The 19,972-nt window shown below is 43.9% G+C and overlaps 3 protein-coding genes across 13 annotated transcripts; 1 reads left to right on the forward strand and 2 right to left on the reverse strand.

The window, feature by feature from the left end:
- Positions 1–1,995: 1,995 nt before the first annotated feature.
- LOC147213978 (protein Wiz-like) lies at positions 1,996–10,758 on the reverse strand. Of its 10 annotated transcripts, none has more exons than XM_086142142.1 (11): positions 10,668–10,758; positions 10,410–10,443; positions 8,775–8,843; positions 7,568–8,062; positions 6,563–7,366; positions 6,129–6,221; positions 5,438–5,791; positions 4,374–4,588; positions 4,088–4,274; positions 3,843–4,002; positions 1,996–2,733 (listed from the first exon to the last, which is right to left on the reverse strand). In XM_086142142.1, exons 3-11 carry the CDS (start codon positions 8,785–8,787, stop codon positions 2,577–2,579), a joined length of 2,478 nt encoding a protein of 825 aa, XP_085998268.1. In that variant the 5' UTR covers positions 8,788–8,843; positions 10,410–10,443; positions 10,668–10,758; the 3' UTR covers positions 1,996–2,576. The 10 variants fall into 10 exon arrangements, with proteins under 10 accessions (XP_085998268.1, XP_085998273.1, XP_085998274.1 ...); XM_086142147.1 differs by having other exon boundaries at positions 7,568–8,059; positions 10,668–10,757; XM_086142148.1 differs by lacking the exon at positions 6,129–6,221.
- Positions 10,759–12,088: 1,330 nt separating this feature from the next.
- prdx2 (peroxiredoxin 2) lies at positions 12,089–16,797 on the forward strand. Its single transcript, XM_086142156.1, has 6 exons — positions 12,089–12,222; positions 13,062–13,180; positions 13,288–13,441; positions 14,400–14,522; positions 14,625–14,755; positions 16,427–16,797. The coding sequence occupies exons 2-6, from the start codon at positions 13,078–13,080 to the stop codon at positions 16,507–16,509; spliced, it is 594 nt and encodes a 197-aa protein (XP_085998282.1). The 5' UTR covers positions 12,089–12,222; positions 13,062–13,077; the 3' UTR covers positions 16,510–16,797.
- A 968-nt stretch (positions 16,798–17,765) lies between these two features.
- On the reverse strand, positions 17,766–19,483 carry junba (JunB proto-oncogene, AP-1 transcription factor subunit a). Of its 2 annotated transcripts, none has more exons than XM_086142153.1 (2): positions 19,381–19,483; positions 17,766–19,096 (listed from the first exon to the last, which is right to left on the reverse strand). In XM_086142153.1, the coding sequence occupies exon 2, from the start codon at positions 19,056–19,058 to the stop codon at positions 18,168–18,170; it is 891 nt and encodes a 296-aa protein (XP_085998279.1). In that variant the 5' UTR covers positions 19,059–19,096; positions 19,381–19,483; the 3' UTR covers positions 17,766–18,167. The 2 variants fall into 2 exon arrangements, with proteins under 2 accessions (XP_085998279.1, XP_085998281.1); XM_086142155.1 differs by having other exon boundaries at positions 19,354–19,448.
- Positions 19,484–19,972: the final 489 nt, after the last annotated feature.

The following is a 19,972-nucleotide window of genomic DNA, read 5'->3' on the forward strand; positions in this document are numbered from 1 at the left end:
TCAGGTAGAGGTTAAGCAGTGACACAACATCCAGAGGGTTTTGTTTGCCTGGAACATCTGTTCTTTTGTTGTTCTGATTTCTTCCTATCTCTGCCTGAGTGAAAGCACCGCGGAGTCCTGCTGTTTAAAAAAAAAAAACAAGGATCTGGTCTTTGTTACTTAACGCAATGTAATTGATTACTTGTACAGGGGGGGAGGAAGTACGATACAATCACTAGTCCCCCCCCCCCCCAACGCCGGAGGAGCGGCAAAACATCACACACTTGAAGATAAACGCTTGTCGTTGGACCGCACATGGCTCTCCCGGTTTGTTTTGTTGGCCAGTCAGCACAAGAGCTGGAAGGCTGACAGAAGGACAGACACTTAGAAGAAACAGTCTGGTCATCAAAACAGTTGTCCAGTTGCTCAGTTCATTCAATTTTTATGAAGACTGGGGTAAAACTTGTACATTTGACGGTTTCCTTCCCTAAAGCGGGATGAATGAAAGCTGCAGAAGAAAAATGCAGGTGATTTTACAATGAGTGGAAGTGTTACTGCTTTGATTACATAATTGTGACTTGGAAGACGGATTTGTATTCGTTTTTTACGTCATTTAAGAGCAACTGGCGTCGTTAGCAATGAGCGACTGCATCCCGTCCAGACATCGCCTTTATGCACAGAAGCCTGGTTGCGTATCTGACAGGAGGAGTCTCTGGGGGCCAGTTACCAGGTTGTGAATGCTTAATGGACACAAAGGAGTTCAGAGAATCCGAAGTGCTGGCAAAGAAAACAAAAGAATGGAAGATAATGGATCCTAAAAGGTTTTCTCTTTACATCAGCAGATCGAGCGTCTGTTAAATGCCATAAAGATAAGTGATGAGTGGCAAAATTGCACACATCAGGCCCAAAAAAAAAAAGAAAGAGAGAGAATTTAAAAAAAAACACATCGAGAGGGAGTTCATCTGCTGACAAGAGTTTTGGAAATATTCATTAACGTCAAATCTGCGCTTTGTGCTTGTTGGATCAGAGCTCACTGTTTGAGTCTGGAGCCATTGCAGGCGAGAGATAAGGAAATTTATCCTTCAAGAGCGCTTGCCGAAGCCAATTTACAGCCCTTCTGTGGCTGGATGAATCACGTCACGTCAGAGCGGTGAGGGATGGAGAGTGACGACCCGCTGACATCAGCCGTGGCTTCAGCTCACGGGAAGGCGGAGACAATCTGATTATGTGGCGCACTTTTAAACATCATGGATGAAGAAGACATTGGCTCTCTAATAGTTTCCTTTCAGCCCAGAAAAACATCCACAACTAGACATTGCTGCGTGTACACACACACACTCATTTACACACACGTACACAATGAATCCCATGCAGCGCATGAATGTCCAGTGTCTCTTCATGAGTTCCACGTTTTTGAGTCAACAAGCCTCTGCGTGGCTCTGGTCTTATCTCCCCAAAATTTCCCGGATACTTTGATTCATGAGCTGAAGAGGATCCAAATTTCAACTTTTCAACTGTAAATATTTTCCAGCTCCTTTATTCCTCCTAGAAAGGAGTCCGAATATTTTCGGCGTGTTGCTCGGAACCAAACGAGATTGTGAAGATCATCACGTTGGGTTTTTGGGGAGCAGTTATTTACATTTTAACAATTTCCTGGCATTTTACAGACCACACAACAATTAAAAAAAAAAATTAAAAAAAAAGATTATCGTAAAAATAAAAGCATTGACCATGAATGGAAATAATCACGAGCGTCATCCCTCAAGGTCACCAGGGTTCTGGATGCCACTGGAAAATCCTCTGGTAAGTAAAATATAGTTTTGAGCAGTTACTAAGCTTTTAAATTTCATAAACTCATCAATCCATGTCTTCTTTTTTTTAAGACCGGGGACACTGAAACAATAAACATGTCTGATGAGTTAAAGTTAATCCTGATTAAGTGACATCAGACAATAAGTGCAGCTGACAAGGTGCAAGGTATTTATATGTCAATCACATTACAGAACAAGGAGGTTTCAGTTTTTAAATAATATTTTTATATTTTTACAAATAGTTTTCTATATACAAGACAGATATTAGTTTCCATAAGAGGTGTTAAAAATATTTAAAAAATACTGCTGCACATAGAAACCAATAAGTAGTTACTCCTGCCGAGCAGCGGCTCTGTTTTAAGCTTCCAACTGTGACCCAAAGTTAAGACACTAACTTCAGTTTGAAGTAAAGCACGGAAGTCCTTATTGCGAAATGTTAAAGTAAGACAGTTTAAAGGCCAGGAAAAGCAAGAATAGATATCACAGTGGATTTCTAACCCTGACTAGCCTGTTCAGTGGGACAAAAAACAGGATGAATGCAGTGAGGAGCATGATGAGGAAGGGAGGCGATCATCAGAAAAGAAGTCTGCAGGTCCGTTATGAGATAAGGAGAGATTTTCCTGAAAGGACTGCATACTGCTGTTCCTAATATGGCTCACGTTCGCCCTCTCCAGGACATTTAGTGAACATCTAACTTTTCATTTACACAACATTGATCAACATGGCCCTCTTTGTCGAATGTGGGGGAGGGGGGGGACCAACCGGGTCGATTGTGGAACCCAGGATCTAAACAGCCACCGGATCAATGAGTGCTGGGGCTGCAGCTGGTGTAGCAGGAGGGGACGCTTTTCCTTTGTAGCCCAGCGACAGGATGTGTTTCTGCAGGTGGATGATCCACTGTTCTTGGACTGACAGAGGTCCTTCGAAAACTTTCTCACAAAATCTGGAAAGGAGAGACAGAGGAGTGTGAGAGTTGGGGGTTCTGATTTATAACAGCTGCATACAGATCAAAACAGGGCCCGGGAGGGGTCATACTTGTTCCTGGGTGATCAATAAAACAAGACTTGATTGGAGAACATGCTCAGACAGAAGTAAATGTACCACTTACATCCGTGCAATATCGACATCTATATTTATACATTCTCCGGGACACACTTCTTATGATCATTTCGTTTTTACGACCCACGGCTCCTACTGGACACTTGTTATTTCTATAACCCTTCCCTGCATGCATCGTTTTCTTTGAAGTCTTTTTGTGTTCTATTGTATACATTATACATAGTCTTTGTTTATTTGTATCTATATTCTTTACTTGCAATTTTTTTTTTATTATTACTGTTTGTACACTTTTCTACCTTGTAATGCTACTGAGACATATTGGATTTCCCCCATCGTGGGATCAATAAGAAGAATATCAATAAGATCTTATCTTACTTGACTCATAGAAAGGCAAAACTACACGCTTCAAAATGCCGCGCTTAGACCGGCCATTATAAATCAGTGAAACAAAAATCATTGCCCTACATTCGTCGGGGAAATTACCCAAGTATTGGAGGGGGGCAAAGCAGACATTTTTTGTTGTGTATTTGCAAGGGGATTTCCTACATATGGCAGAAATAGAAGAAAAATGGGCTGCTGAATTGTGTTATTTGATCTTGAGGAGGTGGGGGGGTTATATACCAACATTTAAAGCTTTTTTGTCATGTGTAAAGTCTTGGAAATGTGTTTCTCTGTACAATAATATTCTTATTTTGCTGTCCGCACCACATCCAGAGGAGTATTGATAAATGAATGGCCTCAGACTAGTGTCGTCGGGTGTGGGAGGTAAATCACAGCACAGAAAGTCCAGAAGTCACATTGTCCAGCAAAACAAAGTATCGCAAAAATATTACTTCATCTTGTGCATTTTAAAATCATCTTGACATTTCATTTATATGCCAGCTAAATCCATGAGATTGCTTTTTTTGTGCACCATGGAAAGAATGAACTGTAAGACCTTAGACAGATAGAAATAAAAAAAAAAAGGACAAAAAAAACAAAAAAAAGGCTAACCTGCACTTGAGGGAGTAAATTTTTCCGACCAACTTTACGAGAGGGGTGAGCGGTGGCCGTGGCAACAGAGCGGGGATGCTGCCGGACCGCGTCGCTTGCTGTGAACTGCTGTCCTGATTTTCTTCGCCTGTGGCCATTACTTTTTTTTGAGGATGAACACCTGGGAACCATAGGGAGGAAACATCGTGGCAACGTGCAGGTGAGATTCGCACCGAATTCAGCCGTCTCTGCGAGTCCTCCCTCACCTCTCGGGGTGCCCACGCCAGGGCTGCCGTAAGCGGTCATGGACTGCGCGTGGCTGTGCGATCTTCTGGACGCGCCCGGGTCCTCTTTGCCCATCTTGTGCTCAGACTGTTTTCCGGGGGGCTTCCAGCTACTGCCGCCGGGAAAAGACTCTGAATCCGTGGAGAGGGAGGGGGAGGCAGCAGCTTTCTGGGATTGAAACAGAATTTATGTAAAACATCTTTGCTTTTACACTAACAAAAAAAAAAAAAAAATCTCAAAACTTCCAATCCGAAGGCCGCAGCCCACCTTCTTGATGTACAGGTCTCCCATGCGGTAGCGACGGGTTACTGCCGCTACCCTGGTTGGATCCCTCTTGATCAACTCACTCAGGAGCTCAATGGGTGAACTCGCCCCCTCTGCCTTCCACTCCACCAGGCCCAGCTGGCGGAGGTGGGCCCGCGCATGGCTTGCCAAGGCCTTTCGATTTTCAAATTCAAACCCACAGAGCTCGCAGGATTTGTCTGATGACAAAGAAGACATTTCGAGTTGATTAAGAGCACGTTTTCAATGGAAAACTGGACATGCACAATCAACTGATTCTCTTTTCATCATATACAGCGCGCATTTGTTGAATCAGCCTACAAACCATGATTTCATTTTATCTCTGAGAATATTTCTTAATTACCGCGACTAAATCTGCCTCTGGGTTGACAGCATGACATTTATTTTTCCAGAAGAGTCAAATCATTCTGGGTTCATAACATAATTTCTGGACTTTAAGCCGCTCTTTTTTTTTTTCTCAAACGCTTTCAACTTAAACAAAGGCTTAAACAATGATGTGGCTAATTTATCGATTTTTTGGGGGGCTAACAAGCTTCATACTGCCAAAACATTTAGCCTCATCACATCAGACCCATGAAATTACAGTGAAATTCTAAGGCTGTTCAATTCCGACACTGAAGATGACTTAAATGATTTTAGTGCAGGTTTTAGGACAGAAAATGAACGCATGGACTTTCTTTGTGTTTTGTTATTTATCATTAATCTTTTTCATCAGCCATGTTACAGCCGTTGTTCGGAAAAAAGCATTTCCAGTACATATTTGTGGATGTTACCAGTGTGTATTTAATTAAGACTAAAACGTGGACACCTGCGACTTTTAGTTAAGTGCGGCCTATATATGCACACATATTTATTTAATTTATTTTCAGCCGGTGCGGCTTATATTCACGTGCGCTCAAAAGTCCGGAGATCATGGCACCTTGAATTTCTAATTGGAGATTGGCTGGCTTTACTTGGATCACTGAGCCATTATCCAACCGTGGTAGCTACTGTGCAGATGTTTATTTTTCGTGTGTCTGAAGTGTTACCGGCTGGCGACGGCCCGCTCTTGACAGGCGTAGATTTCTCTTTCAACGTGTAGTCCACCGGTAAGCCTGGATCCGCTGACTGGTGGCTCTCTGCAGTCCTTTTTGAGCCCTGGGGAGACCACATGGTTTTGCCTGACGTCGAAGGCCTGCTGGTCCCGGCTGCTTTGCCGCCCTCTTCGTTGTGCATCATGACCTCTTTGAGGAGATCGATGGGTGAAGTCCTGATGGACCAAGTGAGGCCCAGCTGCCGCAGGTGAGCGCGGGCATGGCAGGACAGAGCCTTCCGCGTGTCAAACAGCTGGCCGCAGTAATCGCAGATGACTGTAGGCGGGGACTGTCCATCTGTGGAAGAGACTGTGGAACAGGGGTGATGATGTTGAGAGGATAAGTCCAAACCCAGGTGACCATGCCAACTACAGCTAGCCCTGTGTCATTGCCACCACCGATAGGTGCCGCTGTTTTTTTGCACAACATAGTTTACAATGCTTACGTATACATAAACAAGTTGTGTGTGCCTTTTTGGTGCCTTTACCCATGGTAAATGATCAATCACCTGTAGATCAATATATGTGGAAACCAATGAGCAGGATGAGAAACATTGAATGTAATTGGATGATGAAAAGTGAAAAGGATGTGCCCCAAAAGTCATACATTTAAAAACAAACAAAAAAAAAAACTAAACCTGACTCACAGCACTGGAGCATTTCAGAAGAGGACAGATCAGACTGTTCCTCCTGAGAAGGTTCAGATTCTTCAGTGTGTGCAAAAGCCTCCAGCACATCGTCTGTTCAAGATACAGTATTTCGAAAAATGGAAATGTAAATTCAAAACAAAATTTGAAAATGACCCATTAGATTTCAGAAAAAAAATAAATAAAAAATAAAAAAAATCGTATCCTTTTCAGACTATGGTCCACAAAACTATCAGTCTGAATCATGTTTAATAATGCACAAGGTGGGGTGGATGGAGTGCCAAGTACACTTTGCTTCTGACAACAGTATTCACTGTTAAGGAGTCATTAAATGACCACTGAATTTCACCGATGCCGAAAAGCAAGACGGCTTGCATGTCAAAAGTACATAAAAAGTAAAATACAACTTCCATCTTTCAACAAACACTTTTTACCTGCACTGCCCGGCTTTGGGGAAACAACGGCAGCATTCAGACTGTGGGAGGGTGAGCTGCAGTTAGTGCTGGATCCATTCACTGCAGAGACGTCGATGTTTAAGGGCTCGGGCTTTGGTTTGCGGTGCAGGGGATCCACGGCCAGCCGAAAACCTTTCTTAGCCTTTGGAGCCCGTGTCCCAGGAGTATAAGAAGGCTTCGGGGGTGCTGAGGATGTGGAGGGGAAAAGGGTGTGGGACTGGCCGGGAGCCGGAGACAAGGATGGGGCTGCCGGAGAGACTGGTCCTGGAGAAGGCGCTGGCGGTGAGCTAGGTGTACTGTTCTGTCTGGGGGGGTGTGTGGCTTCGAGAACACCACTGCTGATCAGTTCCTGGACAGTATCTATCGGAGAGCCTTTCCCCAGCAGGTCCAGCACCCCGATTTGACGCAGGTGAGAGCGCGCGTGGCTGGAGAGCCCTTTTCGATTTTCAAACTCCTCCCCGCAGAGTGCACAGGTGCAGGCCTCAGAAGGTCTCTGTCGTTTGCTGGGAGAGGTGGACGGAGAGGACATCTCTGAGGGGCGCTTGGGAGAGGGCTTAGCGGGACTGTGTGTGAATAGACAATGCGGCTGCATGGTGCTGAGTGGCTTGAGCTCCTCTTCCTCCATGATCTGGTAAAGATACTCGATGGGGCTGCCCTTGAGCTCGTTGTCAGGGATTCCGATCTGACGCAGGTGGGACCTAGCATGACTGGATAGGCCTTTGCGGGTCTCGTACCAGCAACCACAGAGCTGGCAAACATGGACGTCATCATTGCTGCCTGATGCTGCAAATGCAAAGAGAAGGATGAGTAAAGAGGCTTCTCATCCAATGGATACTTTTTTTTGTCTATGATACGTGGTGTTTAATGGGTATCAACAGTCAAATATTTACATAAGGTACCTGTACGTAAATGATGTGTCTTGCACATACAACTAAGCCCCTCCATAGTAGCAACATTTCAGTAAAACAACTATTCAGAAGTCACCTAGGGTAATGGGGGCATCGGTGTCCAGTGGCGCCCACAGTGGCTTAGGTGTGGTTTGCGGCTCCAAGGAGGATGAACTGCTGCCTTCACCCAGCCTTAGAACCGGAGGAGTTGAGTGGTAGACCAGTGGTAGACTTGCTGATTCTTTTGATCTGGCTGGAGATCCCTGCTGATCCAGCTTTTGCGAGGTTGCTGTAACTCTAGTCCCTGCTATGAATGGGGGCCTCTTATCTTGTGGTAATGGGGAAATGGGCTCCTGCTGGGGGGGTTTTTTAAGTGTCAAAGGTAACGGGGAGTCTGGGAAAGGGGTGTCTGCATTAAATTTGGGTAGGGAGCCATCTCTCTCCTGGATAACTTGGTAGAGAAGCTCTATTGGAGCACCACTAGTTTCTGACAAAGTCACACCAAGCTGGCGCAGATGGAGCCGGGCGTGGCTGGAGAGCCCGCGTCGAGTCTCAAAGTATGTTCCACAGACCTCACACATGACTGGGTCTGCTGTGGGGGCAGATAAGATGGGAGTTTGCCATCATAGAGAGCTAGAACCCTAACCCAGACACATTTTTGCCATCTGTTTTCTGAATCAATAACCTCCACCAGATGTAAGGATTTGATTATGACGCATGTCAGTGAACATCAAATCAACAGGGATTCGCTAACACAGTCCTTATCGTCAATTATGATATGCAAAGGCTATTTTCCAATACTGAGTGCTGATATAGTCCAAGGTTGTAATCTTACCTCAAACACTATACTTTGCAGTATCAATATTACATTGGGTGGAGCTCATTTAGAATTACATATACAAAAAAATTCAACCCACCTTGAATAGTGTCATTAGGCCTGGAAAACGAGTGCCGCAAAATAACCGAAAATACTTCAAACCGAGTATTTTGGGCCCATATTCGATATGCACGAGTAAGATCAAAATCAATCATATTCAGTCTGTAGTCCTAACAAAGCTCTCAAAGCAAAGCAGCTTGTAGCTAAGTAGGAACGCCACTAGTTTATGGTGTCATATTAAGTAAATCCAATGCATCAAAATCACTTGCATTATTGATTTGAAGCCACATCACCGCACCATCGTAGAAGAAATTGAAGGATTTTTTTTTCGGTAACGATGATAACTCTTCACAAGCTTGACTCTTCATAGTAATTTGAAATTAATATCATGTAACTGCAGCTCAGTAATGGGTCAATTCTTTCTCACCTTGGGACTCCATGGCGACCGGTGAAGGTGTTTTGTGAGGGATGAGAAGGTGACGCCCTTATGGATTCTCTGTGTGGAAGAAAGTGGGAGATGATGTATATGTATTTAGTAAATTCAAGATTAGTTAAGAGATTTGGGAAGCCCTGATGACACAAGTAGTTTTCCATTTAACATTAAGCCCTAGCTAAAGACAGCATAACACTGCTGCAAGTATGAAATAGCCACCAGCGCTGTGTGTGACAAAAACAAGAAAACCTATTTTGGAGTTGTAGCTCTATAGGACTTTACACGGGGAAAGAAATAATCTAATAGGTGTTCGTTCTTAAAAGGAAAAGTACACCAATAACAGCAGTGTAATTGGTCCAATTACAGGCCAAGGGGAAACATTTTGTGTAATATCCCGAAAATATTGTTGCTTTAATGGGCATCCGGTGAGGCTATCAAGATTCCAAGTCTGAACGATGAGATAAAATAATGAACGATATTTTATTAAAGACTTTACCTCTAACAAATGCTAAGGTAACCCACACCGGCTTGTGTAATTTCGGTTTTACTTCAAAGTTGAGTTGAAAGACGTTTGAACTGCACGGAACAGCATTAAATTTCCGTCCAAAAACATAACATAAAAATCGAAATGACCAGGGAATGTGTGACTTCAATTTTAGCGTTTATCGCTGTAAGTCAATGCGACAATGTATGAATGTATTTTGGACACGCTACAGTAGCTAACTTAACTGCTACATTTACCACGTGTCGTAAAGGCCGTAGCAATAAGACATTTCAGATGTGTAGCCGTGGAATATTTTAAACGCAACGACGTGAAAAATCAATGAATTGTAAAATAACTTAAGATGTCTTTATCGGCGAGCTAAGACGCCGTTATCAAACTAAGCTAACGCTAGCTTATCAGTTGCCTGAGCACACAAAGCCGAGTCGGATTCAAGTCGTGCTATTTTACCGCCGGTAAAACGATATAAAAAATATAGACGATATATTGGTTGCCAAGTATATTACACACCCGAGAATAGTTGCCAAATGAATCGAAAAGTGGAGTTCGTCCATCCAATTAACAGGATTTTTGTTGTTGTGGTGATTTTAAGCCTCTTCTTCTTTTTTTTCCCCAATTTAATGGAGTGTGTTTGTCGCCACCTGCTGGCGAGCAACGCTCAATATACAAAGTATGAAAAAAGGATCAATATTATTTTCTTTTATAATCGCAGTTAAACTAGAGATTTAAAAAAAATACTATCATACTACATTAATTAAGCTGGGATATGTTGTTGTTTTATCATTGAGAAGGAAAGAAATGTTGAGATACGTACTTTCAGATGAACATTTGTACCCAATTTGCACAATATGTACAATAGTACATATTTGAAAATGGAGTATATGCTCTTAAATATCAGCTTGGCACAAGGGCTTGTTTAATCTATAGACGATATAACAGGGCTTATTTAGGTCAAACTATGTCTGGACAGTTTCGGGTGAAACTATAAACTGAAACAGATGAACGTTGTCAAGATATTACACAACACCCGCTTCCACGATTAGAATTATCTGAAAACCGTGACCTGGGATAACTTCCAGTCTTTACAGACAAAGTGCAACACACTATAAAAAAATGATTAAACTCACCTTTGTGAAGGTCTTGTCAAACAAAAAAGTGAGACTGATGAAAAAAGAAGGAAGGAAAGAACACAGTGATCTTGGCACTGAACCTTTCATTTATCTTACTACAATCATCATCTGAATGAGCATTTCGGCATCTGGAATAAGTAAACTGTGCTTTTTAAGGTTTGCAAACTTTTTAAAAGTAAGTTTCTTGTGCAATTACAAAATCAATAACTCCAAACTATGAAGTGAAACTACAATTTTACTGACTCATACACTTACAGTACTTTCTTCCGCCTGAAGCTGGATCAGAATTTCAAGGTGATGATAACCTGAAAGAGACATTAAACTTACATCTTCAGTAAAAAAAAAAAAAACTCCACTTCAATTTAAAAGGAGGACCTTCTCGTTTAGTTTCGCATTCCACAATGTCGCACAGAAGACCAGTGGTGATTGCATTATTTCATGTTTTGCCTTCCTGGTTTTCACAACTGTGGTACGTTGCTCAGCCTGTTTAAAGAATTTGATTTGGTGAAAGGTACGACTGACATTTTCACGCAGAATACCATTATCACTGTAATAAAATTACTGGCACTCAATTTTAACTTTCTTCCTTTTTCACATGGGAATGCTGAAATTGAAGTGTGCAAAACTGTGTTTGGCCCCACCTGAGTGTTTTTTATTTATTTTTTTTTAAGAGTGAGCTACTAAAACTAAAATTTTAAGGATGTACAGAAAAATCTAGAGAGGTGGAGGTATGCCTTGGAAAGGAGAGGAATGGTTGTTAGCCGCAACAAGACAGAATATGTGACTGTGAGGGACATGGATAGAGTGGTGAGGTTATAGAGACAGTTTGAAAGACAGTGGAAAAGCACTGAGGAAAAGACAGGAGACAGCCTGACAGAACCAGAGATAAGATCTTAAAGTTCTTTTTGGTTGGATAAAATCAGGAATGAGTCCCACAAGGGACAGCGTATGTCAGATGTATTGTAGATATAGAAAGACGAGTGGATTAGTAGACTGTATCTGCACGCACTCTATACTTTATAGTTTAATGTGCACTCTATTATTATTTTGTTAATTTCATGTCACCGTGGGAGAGTGAGAAATGTCCTCTCAATTCCTCTGGATGTCAAGTAAATTGTGAGAAATTGACAATAAAGGTAACTTTGAATTTGAAGACCGAAAAGGTGATCTTTGGATATTGAGCAAGAGGATATAAAGTTAGTTGGTGTGACAGAAGAGGATGCAGAGAAGATAGTTAGATGGAGGCAGACTGTGACATATGACAACAGCTGAAAGATGGGGAGTGAAAACAGCAATAATTCAACATTTCTAAATGACCAAACATTTCTAATTATTGGGAAAAAAGAGTTTTTTTGTCAAATACTGGACTTCTCAGAGGTCTAGTTTACTGCATCTGAATTACTTGACCCTCCCTTTGCTGGCAGTGAGCAGAAAAGAAGACAGAAAGTGACGTGGTAGATTCATTGAATAATGAAAGAAAGAAAGAAAGAAAGAAAGAAAGAAAGAAAGAAAGAAAGAAAGAAAGAAAGAAAGAAAGAAAGAAAGAAAGAAAGAAAAATAAATAATATGTTGTCGATTGACTTTATAATTGCTCTCTGAAAATGTCACTCCGGCGTGATTCATTGAAATTAAGACTTCCGGAATGTAAACAGTGATTTTGCTTTTATTTTGAAAAGCTCTCCCTACTTCCGGTGAGCTCCGTAAGAACCGCCCCCTTCTTCCCCTCACCACCTCCTCCGGTGAATCCACGACTCCTGCCAGCAGAGATCGCCGCTTTGCCAACTTCTCCTCAGCTTCGCCCGAAAGACAGGTGAGTAATTAGAATAATAATCAGAGGAAAAAGAAGAAAAAACGGCTTTGGCTTCGATTCAAATTTGTCTTTATCGCAGCGTTATTCGTGAATTTTAGCGCGGGGATGAAGAGCTGTGCTAAAGAAAGAGCGGGACCGGGAAGCTAACGTGAAGCTAAATAGGCTTTTCGGGTCATCGCTCCCTCTGCTTCTTAAGCATTTTTTGGGCCTCGTTCCGGCTCCCTCTTTGTCCCCTGTGCCTGCGACTCAGAGAACCATCAGAAACTCCCCCTAAACCCCCCCTAACTCCCCCCAACTCCTCCAGCCTTTGTCTGATCACAGCGGTAACAAACATCTGACCAGCTAACCGTACCAGCGGTGCAAATCTCCCCTCTTAGCACGAATGAACTTTGACCGGGCACTGTTCGTCCCACCTACCATGACAAAGGATTTTTTATTTAACCACTCGTCTTCTCTTGAGTAAATATCACATTTTTAAATGGGTTTCTTATAAACCATCTGCGTAAAAATGCCTAAAAAGCATGTGTCACAGGAACAGGTTAGGTCTCCAAACAACCCTATAATTTGCACAATTAAATATATCTTGAAGTAATCTATAATCATATTTACTTCAATTCTCCCTGTTGTACGAGCTTCCTCGTTGGCAGTTGAGCTCCGCAGGCTTAACATGACTTGCATGTGACTTTCCATTGTTTGAATAGTTGGAGGCGGTAAGCTGGAGAGGTGTTTCGGCAAAGGCCTGCAAAAAACTTGGATGCCTGGTTAGGTCACCTGTCACACTGTGCCAAACACCCTCCAGAGAATACAACTTCAACGCCGCCTTCTCCTGTTTTCCCCAGTCTTTTTTCTGACACCATGGCCTCTGGAAATGCTAAGATTGGTCAGCCAGCCCCGGATTTTAAAGCAACAGCTGTAGTGGATGGACAGTTCAAAGACATCAAGCTGTCAGACTACAGAGGTAACGTGATGTACTCCGAATGCACGTGGTGTGTAATCCTTGGAATTTGCATCTGGGGTTCATCCCCCCCCAAGAAGCTGCTTGAAGACTCTCCCTGTGCTCCGCAGGGAAATACGTCATTTTCTTCTTCTACCCGCTGGACTTCACGTTTGTCTGCCCGACCGAGATCGTGGCTTTCAGTGACCGGGCCGAGGAATTCCGCAGCATGGGATGCGAGGTGATCGGCTGCTCCGTTGACTCCCACTTCTCCCACTTGGCCTGGTGAGGACTCCCGAAGCACGGCTGCAACAATGGCTTTATTTTATTTGATGCTTTTTTTTCCCCCCTTCTTTTTTCGTGTGTTCGCCAGACCCTACACACTACACATATCACAAGCCGCCTCAGGAGACCCGCGTGTCGGGCCTATGATCGTTCAGGCAGGAACAATGAATTGATTATCATCAGAGTGGGCCAGTATTGATCGCACATACACCAAATGTTCCCACATCCTCTGTGCCCGCAGTTATTTTGCTAGTCAGATGTCCTTTTTATTGCTGAATAATTTATAGTTTGCGATTTATTTAGCACTGTAAAGATTAGGGTGAGGACAAGTTCAGTGAAAATTGTACTAAAGTTTTTAAAATGACAAAGAGTATAATTGGGAAAAACACATGAGAAACTTACAAAGGAAGTTCTAAGCTGCTCAACATTTAGTTGTATATAATTAGCATACATTTAGTCAAAAGAAGATATTGGCTATAGACTTTCTAATTTGTTAAATTTATAAAGTAGTGACATTGTTGTATTAAGTGTTGGCTCTTTTTTAAAAAAACGCAATTCTGTTAATGGTGGGTGTTTTCCGCTGCTATCAAGAAACTCCTGGTTTGTCCCGTTATCTCAGTCGGCCTGCATCCATGTCAACTGCCGATAAGTACTCAGGCCAAAAACTGTCGGACAAAGTCGCCATCTTCTGATGACTTTCAATTTCTAGTAAGTGAAGATGTGAGAAAACGCAGCGACTCGGCGACATACAGGAATGCCAAGGCGCTGTACATTTTGGATTTTTCTGCTGGAAAATGTAGATTCGGGGAAAGTCTCCTCTGCATATTGGACCACGATTGTACTTTCAGATACTTTTTAACTCTATAACATCTCCTTAATTACCTGCATATTAACGTCATTAATATTGCTGATCTGAAATACATGCTTTTGCATTAAGTGTTTCGTTTTCCTCATCCAGGATCAACACTCCAAGAAAGCAGGGTGGTCTGGGTAACATGAAAATCCCCCTGGTGGCAGACCTCACAAAGAGCATCGCCAGGGACTATGGGGTGCTAAAGGAGGACGACGGCATCGCTTTCAGGTATCAGGACTCAACCCATAACTGTAACATCAGCAAAGAATTTCTTCTCTCAGAGATTTTTTTTAACCTTTTTTTTTTTTTTTTTTGTCTTTTGCCCATCAGGGGTCTTTTTGTGATCGACGACAAGGGTATCTTGAGGCAGATCACCATCAACGACCTGCCCGTGGGTCGCTCCGTGGACGAGACCCTCCGCCTGGTGCAGGCTTTCCAGCACACTGACAAATATGGCGAGGGTGAGTGTGATTTAAATTGCCCCCTTTGAGCTGACGTCCAGATATGCACGGTAGCAACATAACGCATGTAAATAAACAGGTAATTCATTTGAGGAGTGTTCTTTGAGTTATCCAGACTGACTTCCAGATCTGTTTGAATACAAAGTGCCTAAATCCCTGTATCAGTGGCTTTCATATTACATCTGTTCATCTTGAAGGATGGCAGAAATCTTGAAATCCCTGCCTTCTATACATATATATATATATGCTAAAAATAAAATGTTTATCAAACAGCTGTTTAAAAGAAGCCATTGTACTAGGCAGGGGTGATTGGGTTCAATGGATTGGAAACCAGGAACTGCCAGTAGAAACTTTCCTCATGTTTTTTTTTTTTTACTTTGAATGCAGGCAAGCAATAAAAGCACGCATGGTTTCGATGCATCAGCAAACTGCCTCTTTGTGCAAATGCGTGCCTTGGAAGTTGAGCAAAAAAGGGCTCAGCCAGCAGACAATTATGGAACAGGGTTTTTTTTCTGCTGCACCATTAGTAGACAATTTGATGACTTACACACCCCAGCTTATACTTGGATAGACTTTATCATCATTCAGTAATCAACAAGTGTACCGAGAGCTGAATTTTGTCGCAAGCGTCTCAATTCAGAATCAAATATAAAGTACAGTTAAACATTGACTTACAAGTTTAATTCATTTTTATTGCCAAGGAGCGAAGGAGTGAATTCAAGTCCTCTTTTTAAAATGATCAAATCATCCCGGACTGGCTTTTAATGACTCGATGATTGTGTTTTTTGACGAATTTCGTAGGGCTAGCTGATGGCAGGCCTGACTGTTTTTAAACACAACTTGACAGACAGCAGCGGCTACAGCAGCATCTAATGCACATCACACTCGCTCGTAGCTCAGATCCGGGCTCGTATAGTAAAGCAAATAATCGATTGAGCTCTTATTACGAAAAAAAATCTATGTTGACGCACTCGTAAATCAAGGTTCCAGTGTATATCTGCAGCTATTTCTGATGTGTGTGTCGCTTTTGCTGTGAGTAAATAAAGTGTAAGTCATGTAAAACATATGAGTCACGCATACGGTCGACTCAGTAGGCAAGAGTATAAATGCAGACGGTTGTTAAAAAAATCATTTGTAATATTACAGGACAGATCTACTCACCAGCAGGTCAAATGGTTTAAGTTAGACAAATAAAACAGAAAAAACTTTCCGTCTGATGTGACTGTTGCGTAAACCGGTTTTCCCTGTCGTGAATGAACGCCGGGGAAACTAAGAGGGGGGAAAATAAAATATTCCGGGAACAATCATGCTCAACTGGGATTTATTTTCCTCCTGCTACCACCTATAAAGTCCAAAGTCTAGTGCCAGTGCCGATTTTTCAAACGCTCCGTAACGGGGGGACAAGAACAATAGCTTAAAAACGTATTGCCTTCTCGGTTGTATTTTTAATCCGATTGATTAATAGAACAGTGAGTTGAACACTTAACATACAAGACTGTACGAGTTGAACCCAGTGACCATCAGGTTACCTGTTCAGAGACCTGAAAGCCTAGTTTCTCTGAACAGGACGTGACTTTATGACCGTGGACTCGTCAAACACACGTCCCCGGTGTTTCCCTGCAAGGTTCAATGTCTGATCTCAGTGTGCACTTTGCCCCCGTCTTCCCGCAGTGTGCCCCGCTGGCTGGAAACCAGGAAGCGACACCATCGTCCCCGACGTCGACAAGAGCAAAGCCTTCTTCTCCAAGCAGTGAAAGCGAAGGCCGTCTCGCATTCTTTAGCACTTGCCTTCAGATGAGAGGTGTCCCAGTTTTCATTTCCACCAGAGTCAAGCTACAGCGTAAAGTTCAGTTGTTCAATTTACAAAACCTGCATCGCAAGTCTTTTTTTTTTTTTTTTTTCTCTGTTCACCGTTCTACTGGTTAGACAACCTCATAGTCTCAAGCACTGAAAATAGTATTGTTCCCTTTTTTTTCAGAAAAGTATTGTTCATTTTCCTCGCTGTCCTGTTACCAACATTATTAAAAACAGTCGGAAAATGATGTTTTTGAGTGATTTCTTATCCGAGTGTCATTTCACCTGCCACCACTAGGTGGCGCCACACGTCTTCGCACATTTTCATTGAATTCAACCTGCCAATTGCAAGCAAACTTCCTAAGTGCCGAACTACATCCCGAACTGTGGTTTTTATTTGTGGTTTAATGTTTTGAGTTTCTCGGGATGCAAACTATTTGTCAAGATTGAACTCCAGACCCACAGCACCGTCCGGACTACTAATGTTTTACAACTGTCTGGGGCCAGTTGTCTTTTCCATTGCTGGGTTCTTGCCTGAACTTAGACTGGAGGAAGTGTTTTGGTCAGAAAGGGGGGGGAGGAAGACTTAATCGGAATTTTAATTGAACTCAACGGCATTTTCCACCGCCCAGATAAAACTTGTCCAAGCCCGTCGCATTAACAGAGCGGCTTGTTCTCCCCCTGTTTCCTGTTATTTGCAAGATTCTTTCGGTGGGTGTATTTTTTTTTTCTTTTTAAATATATAATTGGCCAAGTTCAAAACAGGTTCTGCACGTTCCGGAACTTTATGTAACTCACCCTCCCCACGCACACTGACTTGTTTTTCTTTTCTCTCTCCTTCTCTCGCTGCTTGTTTGGGGAAATTGAAAACACAATGAGGGAAACTCCTGTGAACTGAAAAACACTTATATAGAAAAAAAAAAAAATCAGTCGAACACACACGCTACAATGAGACCAGCCTTTTCTGACCGACACTGTAGGAGGGAGTTCCCGGAAAGAAAAAAAAAAAAAAAACTATCGGTGTTATGACGTCTGTGAGGCAAATTACCCAAATATGGACAGACGCGCGTACGTCAGTAAGGGAAACAGTCCTACGCTGGGACGTCTCTACGTCAAGCAACTTCCGCTGCTGGGAAGTGAAGCTGCGATAGATTCGAGAGAGAGAGAGGAAAAAAAAATCCCCCAACAGCACCCCCAAATAAAAACACACCATCGATTTTCATTTCTTATTTTCATTTACTTAAATAGTCTTTATATACACCGTATAAGTACAAAACGTCAGGCTCAACCTGACGAGACACCAATAAGTTACATCAGGACTCATCACAAATAGCAATTAAAGTAAAATGTAAACAGAGAAAAGTCAAGACGACACTTGAAAATAAATTTAAAAAAATAAAATAGAAAAAAAAAAAAAATGCCGTGAAGTGTTTTAAGTCTCGCGTGGTTTCCAGATCGGCCGATCGCGTTGCAGTTCCTGTCGTACAGCCAAAGTTGAAAGACACGGTTTCTTGGCGTTGTCAGTGCAGTTATTGTCCAGTGTCCTTTTTTTTTTTCTTTTTCCAAAATTTCTTTTCCCACTTTAAAAAAAAAAAAAAAAAAAAAGTGCTCCGATTCCTCAGTAAGACTTGACTTTGGGCGCCAACATGAGCTGACAGCCGCTGGTCACATGTGTCATGACTTTCTGTTTGAGCTGCGCCACCTGCTCCCGCAGCATGGACGCCGTGCTTGACAGTCCGGCGTTGTCCGTTTTCAACACCTTCACTTTGTCCTCCAGGCGGGCGATGCGTTCCAGTTTGCGTTTGCGGCACTTGGACGCGGCGAGCCGGTTCCTCAGCCGCTTGCGCTCCGCCTTGATGCGCTCCTGGTTCTCCAGGTCGATGGGCGACATCGGCGGCGAGCTGTTGTCGCTGCTCTGCATGTCCGGCACCGTCTGCGGTTCCTCCTTGAGCCCGCCGAACCGCTGCGGGTGGTGGAGCCCCGCGCCGGCCAGCGAGGGGTGGAAGTGGTGCGATCCGTGCGCCACCACTTGCGGGTGTTGCGGGAACTGGTGGTGCGGCAGGTAGCTGATGGTGGTGGAGGGGTAGCTGACGGCGGACGACAGGCCGGGGTTGGTGGCGCAGCTGCTCAGCGTGGTGTACTCCAGCGGCTCCGGCTGCATGGACGAGCCGAACACGGAGGCGGGAGCCGAGCAGGCGACGCCGCCCGTGCCGATGGAGACGTTCGGGGGCGCCATCTGGTTCATCTTGTGCAGATCGTCCAGCGCTTTGACGAAACCCTCGGCGAAGCCCTCCTGCTCCTCCGTGATCCCGCGGTTGTACAGGTACTGCGTCGGCGTCGGCGTCGTGGTGATGACCCCGTTGCTGTTTTGGATGATCAGCCGCTCCAAGTCGGGGGACGCGAGTTTTAGGGAGTCCGCCGTGCCCGCTGAATAGAAATCACTGTCGGCGCGCAGCTGCTGGGACTTGAAGTTTGAGCTCCGATAGGAATCGGAGAAGTTCACGTTCATATTCTGCTTTAGCAGCTTGTAGTCGGACAGCGCTGCGCCTGGATGGCCACAAGCAGAGAGAAACGAGTCGTCATAAAAAGGCTGTTCCATTACCGCGGACATTTTTTTTTTTTTTTTTTTTTGCAAATCAGACAGTCAAAACACAAGTGCGCTCCGCGTTCAGGGCGCTTCGTGGGACACCCACTCCTCCAGCCAGCCGATCCGATCGAGCCAAAAGTTCTCCCGGGTGCGCAATTTTTTTTTTCTCAACTGAAGCTATCAGACAGTGCAAAAAAAAAAACAGTGGCACTCTTACTATAGCAAGTCGTCGGGGTTTTTGTACCTTCAGTGGGAATCAAAGCGGGATCCAGTGACTAATTCGGATGTTTTCATTCCACTCGCTAAAACGCTCTGCTAGCCTGACGCGCGGATGCCGCGCAGTCTTTATACCATCGCCTCGTCTCGAGCTCAGTTGCTGCGCGCTGATTGGCTCTTCCCCCCTCCTCGCCCCTCCCCCTCCCTTCCACCCCGCCTCCGGGATGTCGTGTGCGCCGCCGATGACGTCGTTGCCGGGAAGAGGGACTGTCAACACGCCGAGACGTGAGAGTGGGGTGGGGTGGGGTGGGGTGGGGGGGCCGTGGCAGGTCCACGGTGTGGGTAAACACACCTCAGGTTTTTGTTTTTTTAATGTTTTTTTTTTTCTTTTTTTAATTCAGGTTCTATGGATGAGGTGTGTGTAAGGGGACGCACACACACACACACACACACACACACAGAGTGGAAGTCAGCTGTGGATCCCAGTGCCGTGCGTGTGCGTGTGCGCGGTATAGGCTTGCCGCTGAGTCATGCGATCCCGAACTGATATCGGTCGGGCCATATTTGGGTATCCCGGCGCGCCGGTTCCTCCCCGGCAGGAGCGGGAAGCCAATCCCTCC

Source organism: Fistularia commersonii, chromosome 35 (genome assembly GCF_037954325.1).
Source record: "Fistularia commersonii isolate RoL2024-O1a breed Wild chromosome 35, RoL_Fcom_v1.0, whole genome shotgun sequence".
Lineage (NCBI taxonomy): Eukaryota > Metazoa > Chordata > Actinopteri > Syngnathiformes > Fistulariidae > Fistularia > Fistularia commersonii.